The 19378-nt window shown below is 39.0% G+C and overlaps 1 protein-coding gene across 1 annotated transcript in view; it reads right to left on the reverse strand.

Annotated features, from left to right (window-relative positions):
* Positions 1-19378, reverse strand: part of KLHL14 (kelch like family member 14) — a 100038-nt gene that overhangs the window by 61333 nt on the left and 19327 nt on the right. The window contains exon 3 of the mRNA XM_040984865.1: positions 9304-9425. Within this exon, the coding sequence (XP_040840799.1) occupies positions 9304-9425 (122 nt within the window). The remainder of the gene's footprint in view (positions 1-9303; positions 9426-19378) is intronic.

A 19378-nucleotide genomic window follows, 5' to 3' on the forward strand; every position in this document is an offset into this window, starting at 1 on the left:
TATTATAGATAGTGGTTTACAGAATATAAATAGGAGCAGTCAAGATATTTCAACCGAGGCATGTTTAAGTTATTTGAGGGGAGGCAACTTTTGAAAAGTTCAATGCCAGAAGGTTTATAATAACATGGTGAATGTATTTCTAAGCTTTCACATTCTTACAGAGGCATCAAGATTTCTTTGATACATCCAAGTCCTGACAAGAAAGCATGATGTAGTGAGAGTAAGGCAGCTATGTACAGGAGCCAGGGCTGCAATGCATGAGCTGAGCCTCTTCTTGTTGTGCCTGCATCAGATGCTCGGTTGTATCCTGGCTATTCTGCTTCACATTCAGCTGCTAATGTGCTTGGAAATATGACAGATGACCCAACTGCTTGGGTCCCAGCCCTCCATGTGGGAGATCAGACTCTTGGTTAGACCTGGTCTGGACCTGACTGTTGCTGCTATTTGAATGAGTGAACTAGCAGGTAGAAGATCGTGCTGCTGCTCTGTCTTTAAATGATTTACATGAATGGAGCAGCTGTCTGTTCTGACTAGTAATTTTTCAATGGAGGATCTCTGCATATGTCAGGACACACTATTTTCATCTTAGGACCATCAAACAAATGTTTTAGTTATCTTCCTTCTCCACTTTGAGACTAGTATGGGCCAGTAATTTGCCACTGGCCTCATAATGTATAAATTTGAGTTAGAAATCAGCATGAAGTTTCTCCTCACCATGGCAATGATGAAATACTAAATTGTGTAATTTCCATCAACTCCAGTGCTGCAATGAGTAGAACAAAGCTATAGACATGCATCACAAAAAATTAAATCTTACATTTGTAAGTTGTTAAGCGTTGGCAATTGTTGTTGTAATGGCTTTAGCTGACTGATACAGGCATTACTATGAGGAAGGCTTGGTAACTGATAACTAGGAGACTGACAGGATGGATAGGTGGACATGCATGTTCCACTCTACTAAGTCATCTGGCAAAAAATGATATCTGCTTAAATAAAAGGGTAATCAGTTATTTAATGAACTCCAACCCATAATGGAACAAGTTGATAAAACATGAGTGTTGTTTTGGTTACTGTTGCCTGCATTTGGCTAGATGTTAACAACCAAAAATGATCTTTAAAAAGAATTGGCCCATTTATAAGCAGGATTGAAAAATATTTGAGAGGCAGGCATTGCGGATTAGTGGGTGAAGTTTCCATCTACAATGCCTGATTCCTACACTAATGGCCTACAAAAGCAGCAGCAGATGGTCCAAGTGCTTGAGTTCTTGCACCACATGGTAGATCATGATGAGGTTCCTGTGTTCGGCCTGGCCCAGCCATTTCTCCTATCCCCTGTCTCTCTCTCCTCAGCGACCCCCCACCCCCTCTGGCTCTCATTCTTAGAAAAAAGTCACTAAGTAACTGATTCCATAAATCTACAGGAATGGAACTTTGGAAGAAGCAAAGGTTTTTTCTGTTTTTCATTTGGTAAAATATGAAACTGAGAAGTCTTTTGAGCAAAGCAAGTGCATTAGAACTGAGCTTAGGGACCAGCACAATGGCCTAGTGGGTGAGGCCACCACCTGAAGCACCTGCATCTCATATGGGCACCAGTTGGGTCAAGGTTGCTCCACCTCTGATCCACCTTCCTCTTAATGTACCTGGAAATCACTGGATGGTGGCACAAGCACTAGGGTTCTTGCTCTCTCATTGGAGACCTAAAAGAAAATCTTGAATCCTTTCTTCAAAATGGCCCACTCTGGCAGTTACTTCTGTTTGGGGAATGAACTGGAAGAAGAAAGATTTCTCTTTCTGTCATGCTGTCATTTAAATCTCTCTCTGTCTCTCTGTCTCTCTCTCTCACACACACACACACATGCATGCACACACACACACTAAAAAAATAAATAAATAAAAACGTACTCAGCTTCGTGGGGCCAGAGTGTCAGTTTGAGTCCTGGCTGCTCTGCTTCAATCAAGCTCCAAGCATTTGAAGGAGAAAGTGGCCCAGGTGCGTGGGCTTTTGCTCCCCACAGGGAGATCCAGATGGAGTCCTGGCTTCTGCCTGGATGTACCCTTGCCTTTATGGCCATTTAGGGTGTCAGTCAGCTGATGGGAGACCTCTGTTTCTCTCTTTTACACCCATCTCTCTGTTCTTTTTCAAGTAGATGTTTTTAAAAAGCTTTATGTGCAAAAAAAATTGAATTTAGATTTACAAGTTCCAAAAAGTGACACTCTGTGTATGTATAGGTTCATTTTTTTTTTGACATGGTGATGCTTTCAAAATAGGAAATACCAGAAAATTGCATAGGATTAAGGTTTATTGGTTATCTTAAATGCAAATGTCACATATTTTACCATTTGTTTTGTAAACCAAGATTATATTTCTGTGTATCTAGACATAAGCTATTTATTCAATTGCCCCTTTCTAGTTGTATTCGATGTCCATGGTACCTTGCTAAGGACATGATTGGCATTCAGATTTTCCTGGGTAAAGTGGATCAGCACTGATGAATCCTATTAATGTTCTTGGGCTCTGGCGTTTTGGTGAGATAGATTGATGTCGTATCTAAGGCAGCACTGTCTCATGGAATACTGCAGAGACCAGTATTCTCCACCTCTCAGTCCCATTCAGTCATCTTGTGACTCTTGGTATCACGTCTCCCTCTCTTCTCATCACTTAAAGTATCAGCCAAGATTGTGAACCTGACATAAGAATTCCTGCATGGCCTGGTCTGCTGACATCCATAGCTCCATTTCATACTTTTATCCACCTAACATTTTATAACATGTAATTTTGTTTTAAAAGCAGAGACCTCTATTTTATGATCATTATGTGAGGACCTCTGTCTCCCAAACTAGATCAGATGTCTCCAGGGCAAGCTCTTGTGGACTTAACACTTTGTGGAGCACCACCATATTTATTATGATGTACTGCATGTTGGGAATATTTACTGATGCTGTGTCCTAAACTCAGTGAGGTCATAGTGATACTTGCTTTGACTTAACATTGCATCTTCTGTGCTTAGCCCAGTGTCTATTACCTAAGAGACAGCAAGTACATTTGTTGACCGCACAAAATGAGTATGTAAAGTAAGGGTTGGGCAAGGAGATTCATTTAAAAATCATTTAGTCCTCACATTTAGTGGTTTATAAAAATTATAGACCGAGCCATGCTTCGTCAGTTTTTCTAGGAATGACACAGAACAAATATGAGCGGCCTACATAACCCATGCTTCCTTCATGTCAGACTCGGTTAGTGCCAAGTACCATACCTGGTTTGTACAAACAGCATTTGTACACATACTGTTCTCTGAAGAAAAAAAAATATTTGCAGTATTCAAATGAGTATGAACCAGAAATAAACAAGATAGGGAAATAAAGTCAACTGGTTTCTCTGTGGACTCAACTTACTTGCAATACATGGTTCAGGGTGACCATTGCACATATTTTTAAGAAAAATCTATGAAAAATCCACTAATGCACTGGTGCATGAATACACAGTAGCAAATAATTCAAGATATATGGCAATGTTCAGCCATGTATCTCAAATTAGAACTGAGCTCATTGAAGGTAAATTAGATGCTAACATATTTAAAAAGTCTAAACACAATTCTCTTTCCTACTTTGTCCAAAGACATGGAAACAATTGCTCCATGAGCTGAAATAAAAAATTCCAAGCTGAGAGCATTGAACTGCTATGCTATTGTATGAAATCTTTAGATCATTGTGTTTTTACTAACAGCAGAAACAAAAATTAGAGGAGTATGCTTTCTCTTAGGTTTTGAAGAAATTCTCTTGAAAATTGCTGGAAATACTCACTGAATGGCATGGTTCTTATAAAATATTAGACATCGTTATATTTTTAAGGCATGAGTGTGTTCACACACACACATACAAACATGTATTTCACTACTCACATGACCACTGCAGCTAGGACTGAACCAAGCTGAAGTTGGAAGCTTGAAATTCAACCTGAATCTGGCAGGGAGTTAAGTGTTTAAGCCTTTACCTGCTGCCTCTCATGTTGCTGCGCGAGCAGGAAGCAGAAACAGCGAGCGGAATTGGAACTTGAACCCAGCCACTCCTGTTTGGCATGCTGTGTGTCTTAACCACTGAGCCAAATGCCCACCCCTCATGACATGGCTCTTGGTAGATTTCCCAGCTTCATTATTTATAATATGCCCAAGTTCAGAATCTTCCATAGATACGCAAGAGTTCAGACCCTGGAAGGTACTGTATTGCTTCTTACATGTAGGGCTATCCTTATAACAGCCTCTTTAGTAGAACATTTGCCCCTTGCCCTAGGTAATTCCTACCCATTTTCATAATTACATGAAACCACTTCTATGAAAACTTCCCTAACCTCTCGTGTGTAGATGAAGTGCCCCTTTTATACTGCTGTAGTTGTCTAGGATTTCCCCTTTATCTTAGCATAAGGCATTATAATTGGGTTCTTACATTATTGAGATTCTCTTATTTCATCCTTCCATTCAATATAAAGTGAATATTCAGTAACTGCTTGCTACGTGAGAAAAGGAACTTTTAAATAAGTCAAAATTCTTGTTTCTTAAGAGTTACTCTGGAATGTAACTCATTTTCTGAGGTTCTTATAAGAGTGGTACTGTCTGTAAATTCTATCTACCTGTATAGAACTTAAGTCATTTGTGGATTTGTCCTACTGATAAGGATAATATGAAAGAAACCTACAGGCACAAACCATTCACTTGAACATTATATTCCCTTCAAAACAAGCAAAGGAAAGAAATGATTATATTTTGACTATCTTTCTTGTCTCTACATGCTCAAAGAATAGAAATGAACTAAAATCAAAAAACAGACATGTCAGAAAAGAAATCCCATGGAATATACCAACCTTCAGGTTCGTTATTTCCTAAACAAGTGGCAGTTAAAGCATTGTGCATTACTTGAATATTGAATATGGTCAAATGTACATTTATCTTGAATATAGAACTGAGATTCAATATCTTATATGCGGTTGCTTTTTCCCATTACTGTTCCCTTGACAGGGTGGAAAAATATGTATTTTTTATACACAAAGAGTCCATCAGCTTTCTAATTTTGATTCTTCCAAAAGCCCTTCCTATGTGACTGGGATCAAGTTAAATGTCCTCACAGAGGAGACAAGCCAGGGACCACAAGTCATGAGTTCCCTTTCCTTTCAATGAAAAGTCCTTATACTGCACAGTAGCAGAGAGAGCTGTAAATCAGCAGAAAAGAAACAAGACATTTCCTCCACCATTCACAAAGGAAGCAGAACAGTCCAAAGAAGGAACAACACTTTCTAACCCGGCTCCATCATTTTCCTTCTCCTGTTATCAAAGAAAGTCAGCATGAGCACTTGGAAATATAAATCTATATTTTGAAACCCCTTTTCCTGTCATTGCTCACAGAAAGCAAAAAAGGCACTTGGTGAATTGAAGCTCTTATCTGAAATGGAGGTAAAAGGGAAGGCACTTTTTGAGAAATAAATACCTTTATCCATCAGGAATGAAATTGGCCAATGGGGGATACAAGAACAGAGAGCTCTTCACTGCTCCTATTGGGAAGAGATGAAAGGTGCTTCCACATGTGGACCTCACGACAACTTTGGCATGGGAGAAATCGTACAAAAAGTACACAGTTGCCCTGGAAATTGCTTTGTTTGATCTTTGCATTAAGGATTTAGGGCCTGCAGCCTCTGAGAGGCATTTCTCTCTCTCTTTCTCTCTTTTTTTTTTTTTTTCGCATTGGCCATTTTAGTATTCATGTCTCCTGTACTGCTTTCTAATAAGTTAAGAATGAAACGGGAGACTGCGTACAAGAGTGAGAAACGCAAGAAAAGCAGTAGTGTAAAATAAAAATGAATGAAAGTGCATCTCAACTTTTTTTCTTATTAGCAGGCAAGAGAACAACAATGCCAATTTTACTGTTATTACTTAACGCTTCACATTTACCAAAGGGTCTTATAGACATTTTTACATGTCGTTTGTCAGTACTTTTCTCATATAAGGTTGGGCGGTCTGTCACTGTTCTTCACATCAATTTTATACCATTGGATTAATTTTTTTACCCCAAAATGTTAATCTAAATTCAGTTTGTGCTAGCAAGTTACCACAAATATCCTTTCAGTGGGAGTAAGTGTTCTCTTTGCTCTTAGGGTACAGCAAAACACTGGGTAGTTGATGTTTTAAATTTTGATTCCTTATGTTAAATAGACCCATTTTTCCACTCTTATTCACGTCCATGCCATTCAATTAGTTACTACTCAGATGTAGCCCTAGTGTAGTGTTTCATAAAAATAAAGAGCATAACAAGGTGAGATCTAGAGGGAATTTGTATGGACCTTCCTTTTAACTCTTCTTTGTTACCTAATGTGAGTGAATGTTGTGGCTCCCATTGGTGAATGCGGATGGAATCTTTGACAGGAGCATGAAGACATGGAGAGAAGTATGTGCCTGAGTTAAGTGGGCCAAGTATGCTGACTGAGAAACCGGCGAATCCCAGGTTTAAGGTTGTTACTAGTTTGTTAGTTTGCATAATGACAGTCACTCAGTAGGCAAGCAGAATTCAAACCTGAACACTGTATTCTGTCATTAATGATCACCCTCAGCTCCCTGAAAAGTCAGGTTAGCAGTGTGAAAGTATGCCATTTTGATGTTTTATTGGACTTGGATATTTCCTTGTTCCTATGAGAAATATTTCTTCATATATTACTAGCATGGCTCAAATGGTATGGAAATCTCATTCCCATATATATATTTTCTTTTACATGTGTGCATACCTATATGTATATAAACACACACACATGCACACATAGAAGTTCCCTTTCACATCAAGTGAATTGAGTGAATAGCTACACATTGAATTGCCCATATGGGATCCCAGCATGTTCAAGGTGAGGATTTTAGCCACTAGCCTATCACACTGGGCCCAGGAAGTATTTTTATTGACTGATGATTTTAGGGTATAAAGGAACAGTCCTTGTGCTTATATTGGTGATGGTGACATAATAATAGCAACTATTCCTGACATTTATTGTGTGAATACTAAACACTAGATTTATTAAAAATGAACTCAAATTATCTTCAGAAAATAAAGAAGCTTTCAGTTTTATGACTTCCTCAAGGTTATAGACTATGTTGAAACAAAGGCTTATCTGATTCAAAAGTCATGATTTCTTACTATTTCTCTCCAGGAAGACAGTTAAATCAGGCTATGGGAAAACTTCAAATAGAGTTACCTTATATTCTAGTCTGTAACTACTGTCCCAGAAAAACTAATCTCCTTTTCATGCTAAAATAAATTTAAATTTGGACAATATATGTGAGAAGCAACTTATCTGTGAGCAGTATTTAAGATGAACACGGTAGGTGGTGCGGACTAGTCAGCACTGTAGTATAGCCACTGCTTGTGGTGCCAGCATCCCATACTGGAATGGTGGTTCAAATCCTGGTGACTCCTTTTCTGGTGTAACATCTTACATACATGGGAAGGCAGCAGATGATGGTGCAAGACTGATTCTCTGACCACAGGGGAGACGAGGTGGATTCCCTGGCTCTTGGTTTATCCTGGCCCAGACCTCTGGCTGTTATGGCCAGTTGGCCAGTGAATTGGTGGATGGAGGGTTGATCTCTCATTCATTCATTCATTCATTCTTATTCTCTCTCCCCCCGCCCCTTTCCTGTATACTACCCTGCCTTTCAAATAAATAAATAAGTCTAGCATAATGAGGCAAAGTTTTTCTTGGGTCATATTCACTAAGCGTTGTTAATATCTTTGCCTTTGCTGAATCATGGCTTCCAACAAGTGGCAAATTGGAAGTAGCTTGGTATTTTGGAAGGGGATGGACAGATCTGTAAATGAATGCTATTTCCTATCCAGATCCAGTGCAAATGTCTTCATGTCATTTATGTTCTGTTTTTATGTCACTTTCCTTTGACAATCTTTAGTCCTGCCTCTTTTCTCTCTCCTTGTCTTCATGTGTCATCTGTGTAAGGTGTCTTGACTGATCAAGTGTCCGAAAGTGGTTTGGTTTTACTTTAGCTTTAGACTCTGATACGTTTTTAAAGGACAGCTTTGTTCATGCAGTCAGATGGTTAATTTGTCAAAAGGAAAATAAAAATTGTTAGCATGTATCTTTAACATATGCTTCTTCCTTCCCTCTCCTTAATTTCCCTGTTCCTACTCCGCTACTGCTTTACTGTCATGGTGCTGTTAGTGGTATCCAGGGAGCTCCTGGTTGCAGTTTCTGGACAATGCTACTGCAGGTTTCGCTGGGGTAAGCCAGCTCCAAAATGTATTATTTCAAGCACCACCTCACACGTTTTTACTCCTCTTCTGCTCTTATGGGCAAACTGTTGTTCTGTTTCTATTATTTTAAAGGGCTTTCAAGAAGAACACAGAAAATTATTGTTTTTAAGCTCATAAAAAAGCCTACTTAAAAGACATACATAGTAACATTTAACATTCACATTTGTCAGTTTTTAAAAGTCTGGCTTTGAGAGGTGGATTAAAATTGTTCATTTATTATTTTATCTTTACAGCTCTGGGTGATTTTTGACAGCTAAAATGTAGTTTTATTGACCAGTGCAGTCACTGTGCCCACAAGGGGACTTGTGCCCACAGCTTGCTGCACTCACGGAAACGATGGTTTTTGATCCCATGACTGAGTCAGACTGGAAATCATAACCAATATAGCAATAAGTTCCAAATCTCAGGGCCCAAGGCAATAGGTTTGCTGTAAAACACAATCACCCTTTAAGGAAGGGAGGGAAGAGGCAGGGGGAGAGGAGCATTCTGGAAACTCAGTTTGATGCCACTCTGGGAAGACCAGGAACACTTCTCTAGCTGCCCTTCCAGAGTGTAACAGAGCAACATAAGGAGACCTTTCTCTAAGGCCTGGCTTCCACAGGCCAAAGAGTCATGAACAGAAATGCTGAAGAAGTGAAATAAAGGTTAGCTACACAAACTATGCATTAACCAACTAATTTAATGTGAGAAAATGTACAACTAAGCAATCAACAATAAATACCAAGAATTTTGGAGAGAGAGGATGTCTCCGATCCTCCTACACCCACCGAAACCTCAGCCAGTAGAGTGATTCTAAGTGCAGCTTTAATTTAGGCCCATTCAACTACCAAATTGGTCACCTCTGCAATGTTAATTTTGTCCTTTATTCCAAATCCCCTTGTAACACATAAGCAAACCTCCAAAGGATAACAAATCAATACAATGTCTAATTTGATTAACCATGTTTTCAAACTCATCAAGACCGCTCTAACCTGAAATAAATAGGTGAGTAAATAAGTAAGTGTCACTCACTTGTGAGTATTTTCCACGTCTTCTTTTCATCATCGTAATACTGAACCAGATTGCTGGGGAGCCGGTCCGGTCCAGGAGGCAACCCTCCAACCAACAGCAGCATTTTCTTGTTAGAACGAATTCTTCACCCAAAACAAAAGAGGAGATGAACAACCACATTATTGTAGAGTCCTTTTAGTGGCAACAAAATCATAACCATCAAAAGAATGTTCCTTGCTTGCCGATTTCTATTTCATTTTTTCCCTGCTGCTTCTCCCATTCATGTCTCAACATTTCTTTTGAGCCAAGCAGAAAAATGATCAGAAGAGCTGCCTATCCCCATACTCGTGGAATAATAAGCTCCCTTTATGCAATTTGTTAGAGGTTCATTCTAGAACGACCTTTTTCTTATATTATCCCTTTAAATCATCACTCTTTACAGCTGAGTACACATGAAATGCTCTGGAGTTGTACTAAGGTTAAGCATTAAAGTTGCATGTCAAAAATCGTATTAGTCAAAATCATTATTATAAGCCATTCTCCACTCAAAGAACCTTGAAAAAATTAAGGTTATGCAGAGAGTTTGTGAGCCAACTCTTTAATCACCTAGGGTAGTTCAAAAACCAGTTTGGTACAATTAGCACAGTGCTAACTGGGGTGGGTTCACCAGTTTGAGCATGAATTTTTTTGTTTGTTTCATTTAGCTTACACTTCTGCCTTCATCCTCTTTCCCTACTCCCAGCTCACCCTCCCCTCTGCTCTCCCCCTGTGCACCACTGGCGATATTGCAGCACCAATTGGTAAAAATGAGACTGTGATGTTGTTGTGAGCCTCCCCAGAGTGGAGCCCTGCCAATGCTTGCCACTGATCCAGCGGCATGAACCTGCTCAACTGTGCAAAGTCACTCTAATTCCCTCCCTCTGTTTTTCTACCTTCTCCCCCAGGGGGCAGCCACTGAAAGGAGTGACTACCCACCCATCAAGAGCTGGCAATTCGCTGCTATTAACCGTGACTGTGATTCCCAGTCTGCCTGGCAGTTCCTGAGAAGAGGCCTGCAATGTCTCATATGCAGTAAAAGCTATAAGATGCACCCTGGCCGGCACACTCGACCTGATGGATGTACAATCCTCAGGAACAGTAATGGATTGAGAACACTTGCCGCTGAAGCAGTGAGCGGAGGCCCAGACCCCTACAAGGGGCCTGCTGCTTTAACAGTCGCTTTACATGTAATTGAACTTTTAATTCACCTGAAAGACTCAAGGTGGTGGTGGAAGAAATGGAACAACCATGACTGAAGGAAAAAGTCAATACATGCAAAAATGTTGCTCTAAAATATGAACCAAGCCCACAATGTAGCTCTGGATATATTGTTACATACTTAGCCTGTTCTGACTCAGGGATGCTTGACAAAATATACCCTTGTGGAGAAGCATTGTTTCTTGGTGAAGAACCTAACACTGGGAGAGTTTACTTAATGCAGTTAATTGCACTGAAGGTAGGAACAAGAGAATTCCTTTAATGAAACTCTGATGCCATTGAATTGTTGTACATACCTCAGTAGGAAAAATTTAGCAAAACGTCTGTGTTAGAGACTTATCAATAGGGGGAGCTGCGTGTGTAAACAAATGACTAATGGAATAACTAACAAGGTTCATCTTGCCACTGTGTGGATGTAGGTGATAGAAAAAAAAAACAAACTTGGAATTTAGTGTGCTTTTGAACTCAGCTTGTATGCAGGACACTAGTTGGCAGAGAAACAGATCACAAAACAGCAGAGAGCTCTGCGCTTTCAGAATTTCAATGATTGCAGTGATTTTAGAAGGAAGCTAAGGTAAATATGTGTGAAAAGTACCTATTTATTCAGAAATAACAGAATTCACGTGCCACGTAATTTCCAAAATATATGGTAGCAAAACTGATAGCTATTCTTTTCACTATAGATCTTGGCCAGGTAATCAACTACTATGTATATATAAAAGAATTCAAGATGAAAGCAAACCATCTTTTGGTTGCTGTGAGTTACCTTGTGTAGATGGTGTGGCCTGAAATCATCACATGTCTCTATGCTACCAAACTTCAGGTGTGAGCAAATGAATCAATTTCAATAAGGTAGACACAGGAAAAATTCAGTGAAGAGCTAATTGTGACACAAGCAATATATTTTATCAATCTGTTCTGCTTTAAAAATCTGGTTACTACAACGGACCAGCATCTTGTGGCTCCAATATATTTGTAAGGTTATTTCATTCAATGCCAAGTTAAGTTTCCCTGGATTATGCCCATTGGAGATTGTCCAGCACTGAGCTGAGTTGATCATCTCTGTTGATGCAAAGAGGGTTCTAGAGTCTATCTTCTCATTATAAAGAAGCAGCCATTCCTGTCTGACCTGTGAGAGTAGGAAGCGAGACCAGCAATATGTATGCCATTGCATAGATGGGAATTGGTAACAATCTACCCCTGGAAACAATGGCAGACAGGAAATGTTCTGCACACATTTATGGATTTAAATCTTTAGGTCATCGAGTGTCCACTGGTAATGTGATGAAGAATGACAAGGAAGGAAAGAAATCCACCTCCCCTCATTAGATGTTTCCTTTGCAGAGGCAGTGCCACTATGAATGGAAACCCATTCCTAATTTTTCACAGTGTTGTGTATGTATCCTCACTCATTCTGTTATGGTGTTCATTTAGTCTAGTTTGCTTGTAAAGCTTGTGTTACTCAATTTTCCAACTCATCCTCAATAGGAGTATTCATTTTAAAATGAAGCCTAAAGTTATGCCTTGTATAAAGGTGAACTGCATAGAAATCAAAATAGAGCAATGCATGTGAGAAGCTGCAGAAGTAACAGAACACATTTATTCACCATTTTCCCACTGACTTTCAAAAAGCCCCAAATGGTATAAATTTCCATTTTATAGCACAGTGTAAAAGTTCCCATAGTTACTATTAGAAAACTTATATTTGATGTTACATAAAGCTATAAACCTTCCTGGATCCGAATAATGGGAATTTTTCTCTATTCCTTAGTTCTTAAGAATAATATAAATGAGCAAAACCATCACATATTTTACTTTGATGTAAATGCAATGTCAACTATTCAATTACTTCTAGAAAGTAACGCATGTGAATAATTTCTGTGGAAAAGCTTTCATTCTTTTTACAATGTACAATTATAATACTACAATGATAATAATGACAGATAATGACAAATGTACATCGGATAGGAGACCCCTGGTTATCATGCTATTTACTTGGTATGGGTGAATTTCAATCAGAAAAGATCGTGGCGTAAGAAAGCATACCCTGTGAACTAGAAAAATAAAATCACGAAAATCTAAACTGTCTGGGGTAAAAGGAGTTTTAATGACTCTTTTCTGAAAAATACCATCAGAGCTTTATGGGTTGGGTTTTAGATTAGACCTAACCTACAAATACAGCCTCACTATAATCCTTAGAGCTCCTTCAATGGCCAGGATATGTTGTGGGGAAGCTTCCTACATGGGGAACAAATGTAGCCAAAATTACTATGTTCTCATCCTGTTTTTGTTATATTTTTAGATATTACTTTTCATTCCTCATTTCAGCTACCTAGAGACAAGTAATGCATATTAAAGATAGGAAAATTAGCAAAATTTAAACCAAAAACTGAGTATATCATGATTAATAATACTATTTGGATGTCCGAGTTCTTGGATTCTCACTCAGAAAGCATCACATGAAAAAGGCAATGGAATTTGAAGGTCTCCTTTGTTCCATCTCAGTAATTGCCCACCATTTAGCATGTGTCACATTTGGGGGTGTGCTTGTGCGTGTGTGTGCCTGTGCGTACCTGCTTTGGTTACGGGGATGAATGATTGAAGGATGACCCAAAATCTCCTGGTGTAAACAAATTTTTCATCATACTGGTGCTCTAAGTATAGGAAAATCTCATTTATTTATATTTCAGTGATTTGGAACTTTAATAATTGGGAAACATGCCAAGTTATCCTTTCCATGATACATGAAAAAAGTTTGCATTAGCCAGATCATAAGGAGAGCTTTAACCTATTAAAAAAAAAAAACAAAACAGCTGGCTTGCTAGCACTTGAGAGCTACGACTGTGCCTCTAAGATTATGTTTATTTTAGATTACTAATAATTCTTTGAAGAAAGTAAGCATTCTCCAATGTTCTAAGAATTATTAAATCATATTTAACAGAAACCTCTTAGGCAATTTCATTTTGTGATTACCAAGCTTAGTACATTATCAGGAACATCTGAGGGGTTGAAAAATTTGAGATTATTGACAGAGATTTTCAGTTCCCAAGTTTTAGAGATTATGATTCACTCGGATGGGTCCTTTAAATTCAATACGTCTTCATAGCCTTCCAGTTGCTTCTAACAAAAGCCAGGTTTGAGGCCACCTTCTTAGTGCAGTCCTCTACATAATGTAGAAATCTTTTTCACAGTTTTTTCATAATTACTATATTCTTATATGTTTAGAAATGAGTAATAGTTTTCCAGCTATTACAGTTTTAACAGTTGTTACAAGTTGTTGAACAAATACATCTCTCTTTCCCATAGGCTGGGCTGAAAAACCTACCTAGGTCTTCAAGAGGAAAAGCGAGCACCCAGGGTTTTGGTATGCCAGCATTTCAAATACCGGAATTTCTCTCCCTCATGTTGGAAATCCTCATTTCCTGTGCCATGTATCCCAGTCTCCTCCCAGTACTTAGAGGGCCACTGCTCCTTCTAAAACGGGAGTTTGGAATTGTTCACTGTGTGACAAAGGTGATATATGACAGGACAAAAGTACTGTTTTTCCTTGAATGTTTTCCAAAGTCACGGCACTCTTGTAGCGGTCATATGCAATCCTGCGCTACTTTTCATTTTATAGCTGACAGATATAGTTCGTTTTTTAAAGCAGACTGATAGTGTCAAACCAGGTTTCCCTATCCTCCATTTCTTCTCATTGAAACGATTTTAAATAGCCATAATTGACTACATTTTTTTAAACATTTCTGTTTCCTCCAACTGATCTAGACATGTTGCTTCATTTATTATTTGGCCATTGTTAGCTGAGTTCCTACCATATTTGAAGTGATGTTTGCAACAAGTGGCATCAATTCCTTTTCCCTCACTATATTTAACACCATTTTGCAGGGGAGGCATCGAATTAAAATATCATGGTTCTTGAGACAAAACAGCCTACTTATTAAGAGTGTAGACATTAAAGCTATGCTGAGACAGTTGGCTAAAGTTCTTCTTTAGAACTTTAAAAGAGATAAACAACATTGGGCTTGCCTCTTTCTCCTTTCTAAATCTTATTCTTTTTTTAAAAAAAAAGTATTGGAAAGTCAGATACAAAGAGAGGAGAAGAGACAGAGGAAGATCTTCCATCCACGAATTCACTCCCCAGGTGGTTGCAATGACTGGAGCTAAGCTAATCTGTAGCCAGAAGCCTGAAGCCTCTTCTGAGGCTCCTACATGGATCAGGGTCCCAAGGTCTTGGGCCAACCTTCACCACTCTCCCAGTCACAAGCAAGGAGCTGGAAGGGAAGTGGGGCCGATGGGATTAGAACCGGCACCCATATGAGATCTTGGTAGCTCCTAGGCTACTGCACCGGGCCCTCTAAACCTTATTTTTAAAGCAGAGATAATAAGATATCTATGGTATAATCTTAGTTTTGAGGATTAAATAAAATAGGTAAAAGTTTTAAATGGTATTAGTAAAATTAAATCACCATATTCTCTGTCATCAGGACCATTGCTATTACCCTCCTCATCATCCTCCTCACTTATGTTAGCTATTCTTTTCTGTAATTTTCAGGCTTGAGAACAGGTGGTCCACGTCTCCATCCAAGCTTTATCATTTGAAAATAATGAGTTGTATTTATATTGTTCAGATATCTTACTTATTATCTCTGAAGAGAAGCTGAATCACAGGTTTCATGGGAATTTCCTGTGGATGATCTTTTGGGGGTATTTTTTCTTTTAAAACACAAAGAGTTGTTGCAAGAACTCTAGTTTTGAAGTGGCAAAGTAAACCAGAGTAGATCATCATTATCTCATCTTCCAAGTTAATTTCAAGTAAAGAATCAGCCGTGTATGAATTTAAATCATCGTTCAATGATTTCTTGTATTTAGGGCATTGGGTCAACTCTAAGCCTCAACTGCCTCACTTGTGCGATGGGGAGAACTATCTCTTCTTACAAAAATGCAGCAAGGGTTAAAAGAGGTTTGTAGTTATAATGGATGGGGAAATATACGGTTCCTCCTTATCACCAAAGCCGCCTTCTAGCACCAGTCTCTCTGGCAAATGAAAAACCTTCTGTGCACCTTTTAGCGTGAAAGTTAAATGTCTCTGTGTCACAAAGGGAGAACAAGGTTGATGCTTTCAGTGTGATCCAATATGGTGGGGCTGGAGAAGACAAAAGAAGTTATGACCTTCCAATTTCAGAGCACTTAACTCATGATAGTGTCATATTTTATGAAAGTGGTAAATGGGCAATTTCACATGTACAGTGCTCATGTGTGGGACTGATCAAGAAAACAGAAAGCCTCTCGGAGTTCATGGGTACGGGATGGGTGTTTGAGTCTGTTCAGGTTGCTATAATCAAAGTATTACAGATGGAGTGGCAACTGGAAACAGCAGAAGTGTATTGCACACAGTTTGGAAGCTGAGAAGTACAAGATGAAGGAGCTAGCAGATACGGTTCCTAGTTAGGGTGGCATTCCATTTTTGTTGCCACACTGTGGAGGGTTAAATGGAGAAGGAGAGAGAAAGTAAGCTCTCGCCTGTCTCCTCTTCTGAAGCCACTAAACCCATCACAAGGGGCAATTACCCCTCAAAGATTATATTTAAACAGTATCACACAGGGCATCAGGGTTTCAATGGATGACTGCTGAGGGGAGGAGAACACAAACATTTCATCCGCAGCAATGGATTTTTCATTTCTACAGGTTACATGGGGATCTGTAGCAGTTTTTCTAGACCTGAGAAGCCCCCAGTTAACATCTGGGAAAATATTTATATAGGAAAAATATTTATATAGTTTTTTAATAATCAATTGATAAATAATAGTTATGCAGAAGTATTAATTTCACAAAGCATTCATCTGAAAACTAATCTTTGGTGTTCTGAAATCTTTATTGCTTAGATGCTTTTCAGATACCATGTTACATTGTTTATAAATTGCCAGAACATTTATAGCATAAGTTTAAAAAATATATAACCACAGATGTTATGGATCCTAATCTCATTCATAAACTCACTCTATTTATTCTCTTGCCTAACAAATCTTTTTGTTAAGACAACCTCTAAACTTTCTGACATTCAAGTCACTAAGTCTTATTGTTAACCCCCTATTTTCAGGAGTGCATATTAGAGTGTCCATAGCTGTAATGATTTATAACTATCTCCTGATTCTGGCCAAGCCCTCATTAACCTGATTGAGCTGGGTTGGTTTTCTTTTGAGCGGTACTGGTGATGGTCCTGCCTCCAGCTATCCCAAATTATGTATTTTGTTGATGAGCTTAACAAACCCTGACATTTATGATCAATTATTTCAATCTCTTAGAAACCGTCAAAGAGGTCCTCACTACTTATTATGTATAAAACTTCACCTTTCTCCATATTATAACCTCTCTTTTCTCTTTTTCTCTTTCACAGGCACATACATAGCCTGAAATTCATTTCAGGGGTAAGGGAGTTTGTGAGTGGAGAAAATGTGAAAGAAGAATTTCAGACAGAATTTTGTTAGATCATAGGAAAACCAATCAGCTGGGCAAGATCCCAAGTCACTAGCCAGGAGAAGGCTTGGCAAGTGGGCCAGCCTGCCTTCTACTTCGAGCAAAAACAAATCCCTAAACTCCTCAAATGAGAATTGCTACCTTTTTCTTAAAATTTTCCAAAGAAGCAAATTCCCTTGAGAATTTGTTCCAGCTGATTTGCTGTTGTATTTAGGTTTCTTTATCATAGCTGTGCTTGGTAATTACACAGCAGCTTTCATTGGAAGAGACTTTAAATAGACTTGATAATGCCTCTCTGAGGTGGGTAAACATGAAGTATCATTATCCCCATTTAACAGATGAAAGAATAGAGGAAAGGGGGCTTGGGCACCTTTTCCAATGCCTGGTGATGGCTTTGATTTTCTCCATTTCACACAGGAAGTGTCTCTAGAGGCTCCTCACACAACTGAGACTCGCAGGTGTGGCTGCAACGGTTCAGTTTTCACCTCAGAACCTAGCAGCCACCCCTCTTTCTCTGTCATGAGTCAGGCTATGTGGTAACTGTGAAATGTGATCATATTCATTAAGTATTTATCTAAGATGAAAGCTACTTGAAGATTTGTTTGATCATGACATGAAGACAATACACATTAATTCTGACTAAAAAAGCCAAATAGACTCAGTGCACAGTAGGTGCTCAATAAAGGCTTTATGGGTGGAAGTTATGAAAAAGAAAAGAGTAAATGAATGGAGAGTGCAGAAGTCACATGTAATCCTGCTACCCAGGACATGTAGACTCTGCATGTCTTTTCAAAATTTATTCTCACCAATTTAAGGCTGAGTCAAGTGGCGATTATTGCAGGTGTTGTCAAAGGCAACGGAGAAAGAAAAGTTACACTTCCCAGCTTCACTGTGGAAGAGGCAGAGGACCATGTATTGAGAGGATGATGCTGTTGGTTAGCCCTAAGTCTAACCTGTTCCTTTCACCAAGTGCCACACCTTAACCTTACCTATGTTATTAGCCTTTTTCTTATTATACTACCACCCCATCCACCATTTTTACTGAACATCTCTGCTTCACTTTCCTCTTCTTTATAAATCAGGATTATCTCATGGACTGGGAGTCACCCAAGATGGAGTGCAAAGTTTGCTAACATTCACTTGTGGTGTAGTATGGGACCTTCATGATTTTTGCCATATGATTTATTTAATTTTTATTTTAAAACTGCTCACTTATATACTCTGAAAAAAATTTGAACCTAGCACAGTGGTTCACAGTTGGGGAATCTCTCAGAGATTCTAATTCAAGATTCATGGTAGGGCTCAACATTTTGGAACAGAGGGTAAATCTGTCTGCACTGCCAGTTTGAGTCATGGCTGCTCCACTTCCAATCCATCCTCCTGCTAATACACCTGAAAAGGCAGTGGGAAGATGACCCAAGTACTTAGGCCCCTGTCCCTTGTAGGAGACTCAGAAGAAGCTCCTGGCTCTTAGCTTCAGTCTTGCCCAGCCCTAGGCATTGTGGCCATTTAGGGAATGAGCCAGAAGGTGAAAGATCTCTCCCTCTCCAACTCTGCCTTTCATGTGTGTGTGTAAAATATGTAATCCAGGTTGGACTCAGCATTTTTTATAAACGTTTCCATTCAATTCCAGTGTGTAACCAATATCTAGAAAAATTGTTCCCAGCATTAATATTTATGAAAGTATAGAATTCATAAGTTAAAAGTTTTATTTCTAACACATATTAAACATAATACCTAAGCTAGCCACTAAAATGATTTTAAAATTTTCCTCATATACCGCCAAAATAGTCTCACATACTGCCACTGGTAAACAAACCACACTCAGAAACATACTATAATAGAAGAAATCAGGCCTTTAGAAACTCTTTAGGTACATCCCAGTTTTGCAGTTTTCCATTGTGTGACCATGGAGATGAACACCTGTATTGACTGCAGGTTTCTGCATCAACATTGGGGTTGACCATCTTCCTTCTGCTTGATGTCTCATTCCAGCTCTCAGAGCTCCCAGGGGTCCTAACAGTTCCTCCCCAGTATGTCCTAGTTTCAGAACCTAACGACATCCTCTAGTGTGTGAATGGGGTAGTTTGCTCATGCTTTTGGCAGCCTAGACAGCTTTTGGTCTAGGCACCAAACCTGTACACTGACTGATGGCAGGGACAGACAAAACAAAAACGAACAAACAAAAATCCTTAGGATCAAAATCAGAATCCATAAAATGTAGCTCCTAGTCCTTCAGTCCTTAGCCATCAGGGCTAAGATGAGTGTCTTGGTAATGGACATAACTTCACACTCCATTCTTGGTTCCCTAGTCAACTTCATATTCACAGCATTCTCCTCCTTTCTCTACTTCCCAGATTAAAGC

Source organism: Ochotona curzoniae, unplaced genomic scaffold (assembly GCF_017591425.1).
Source record: "Ochotona curzoniae isolate NIBS_2020 unplaced genomic scaffold, NIBS_Ocur_1.0 contig_43, whole genome shotgun sequence".
NCBI classification, from domain to species: domain Eukaryota; kingdom Metazoa; phylum Chordata; class Mammalia; order Lagomorpha; family Ochotonidae; genus Ochotona; species Ochotona curzoniae.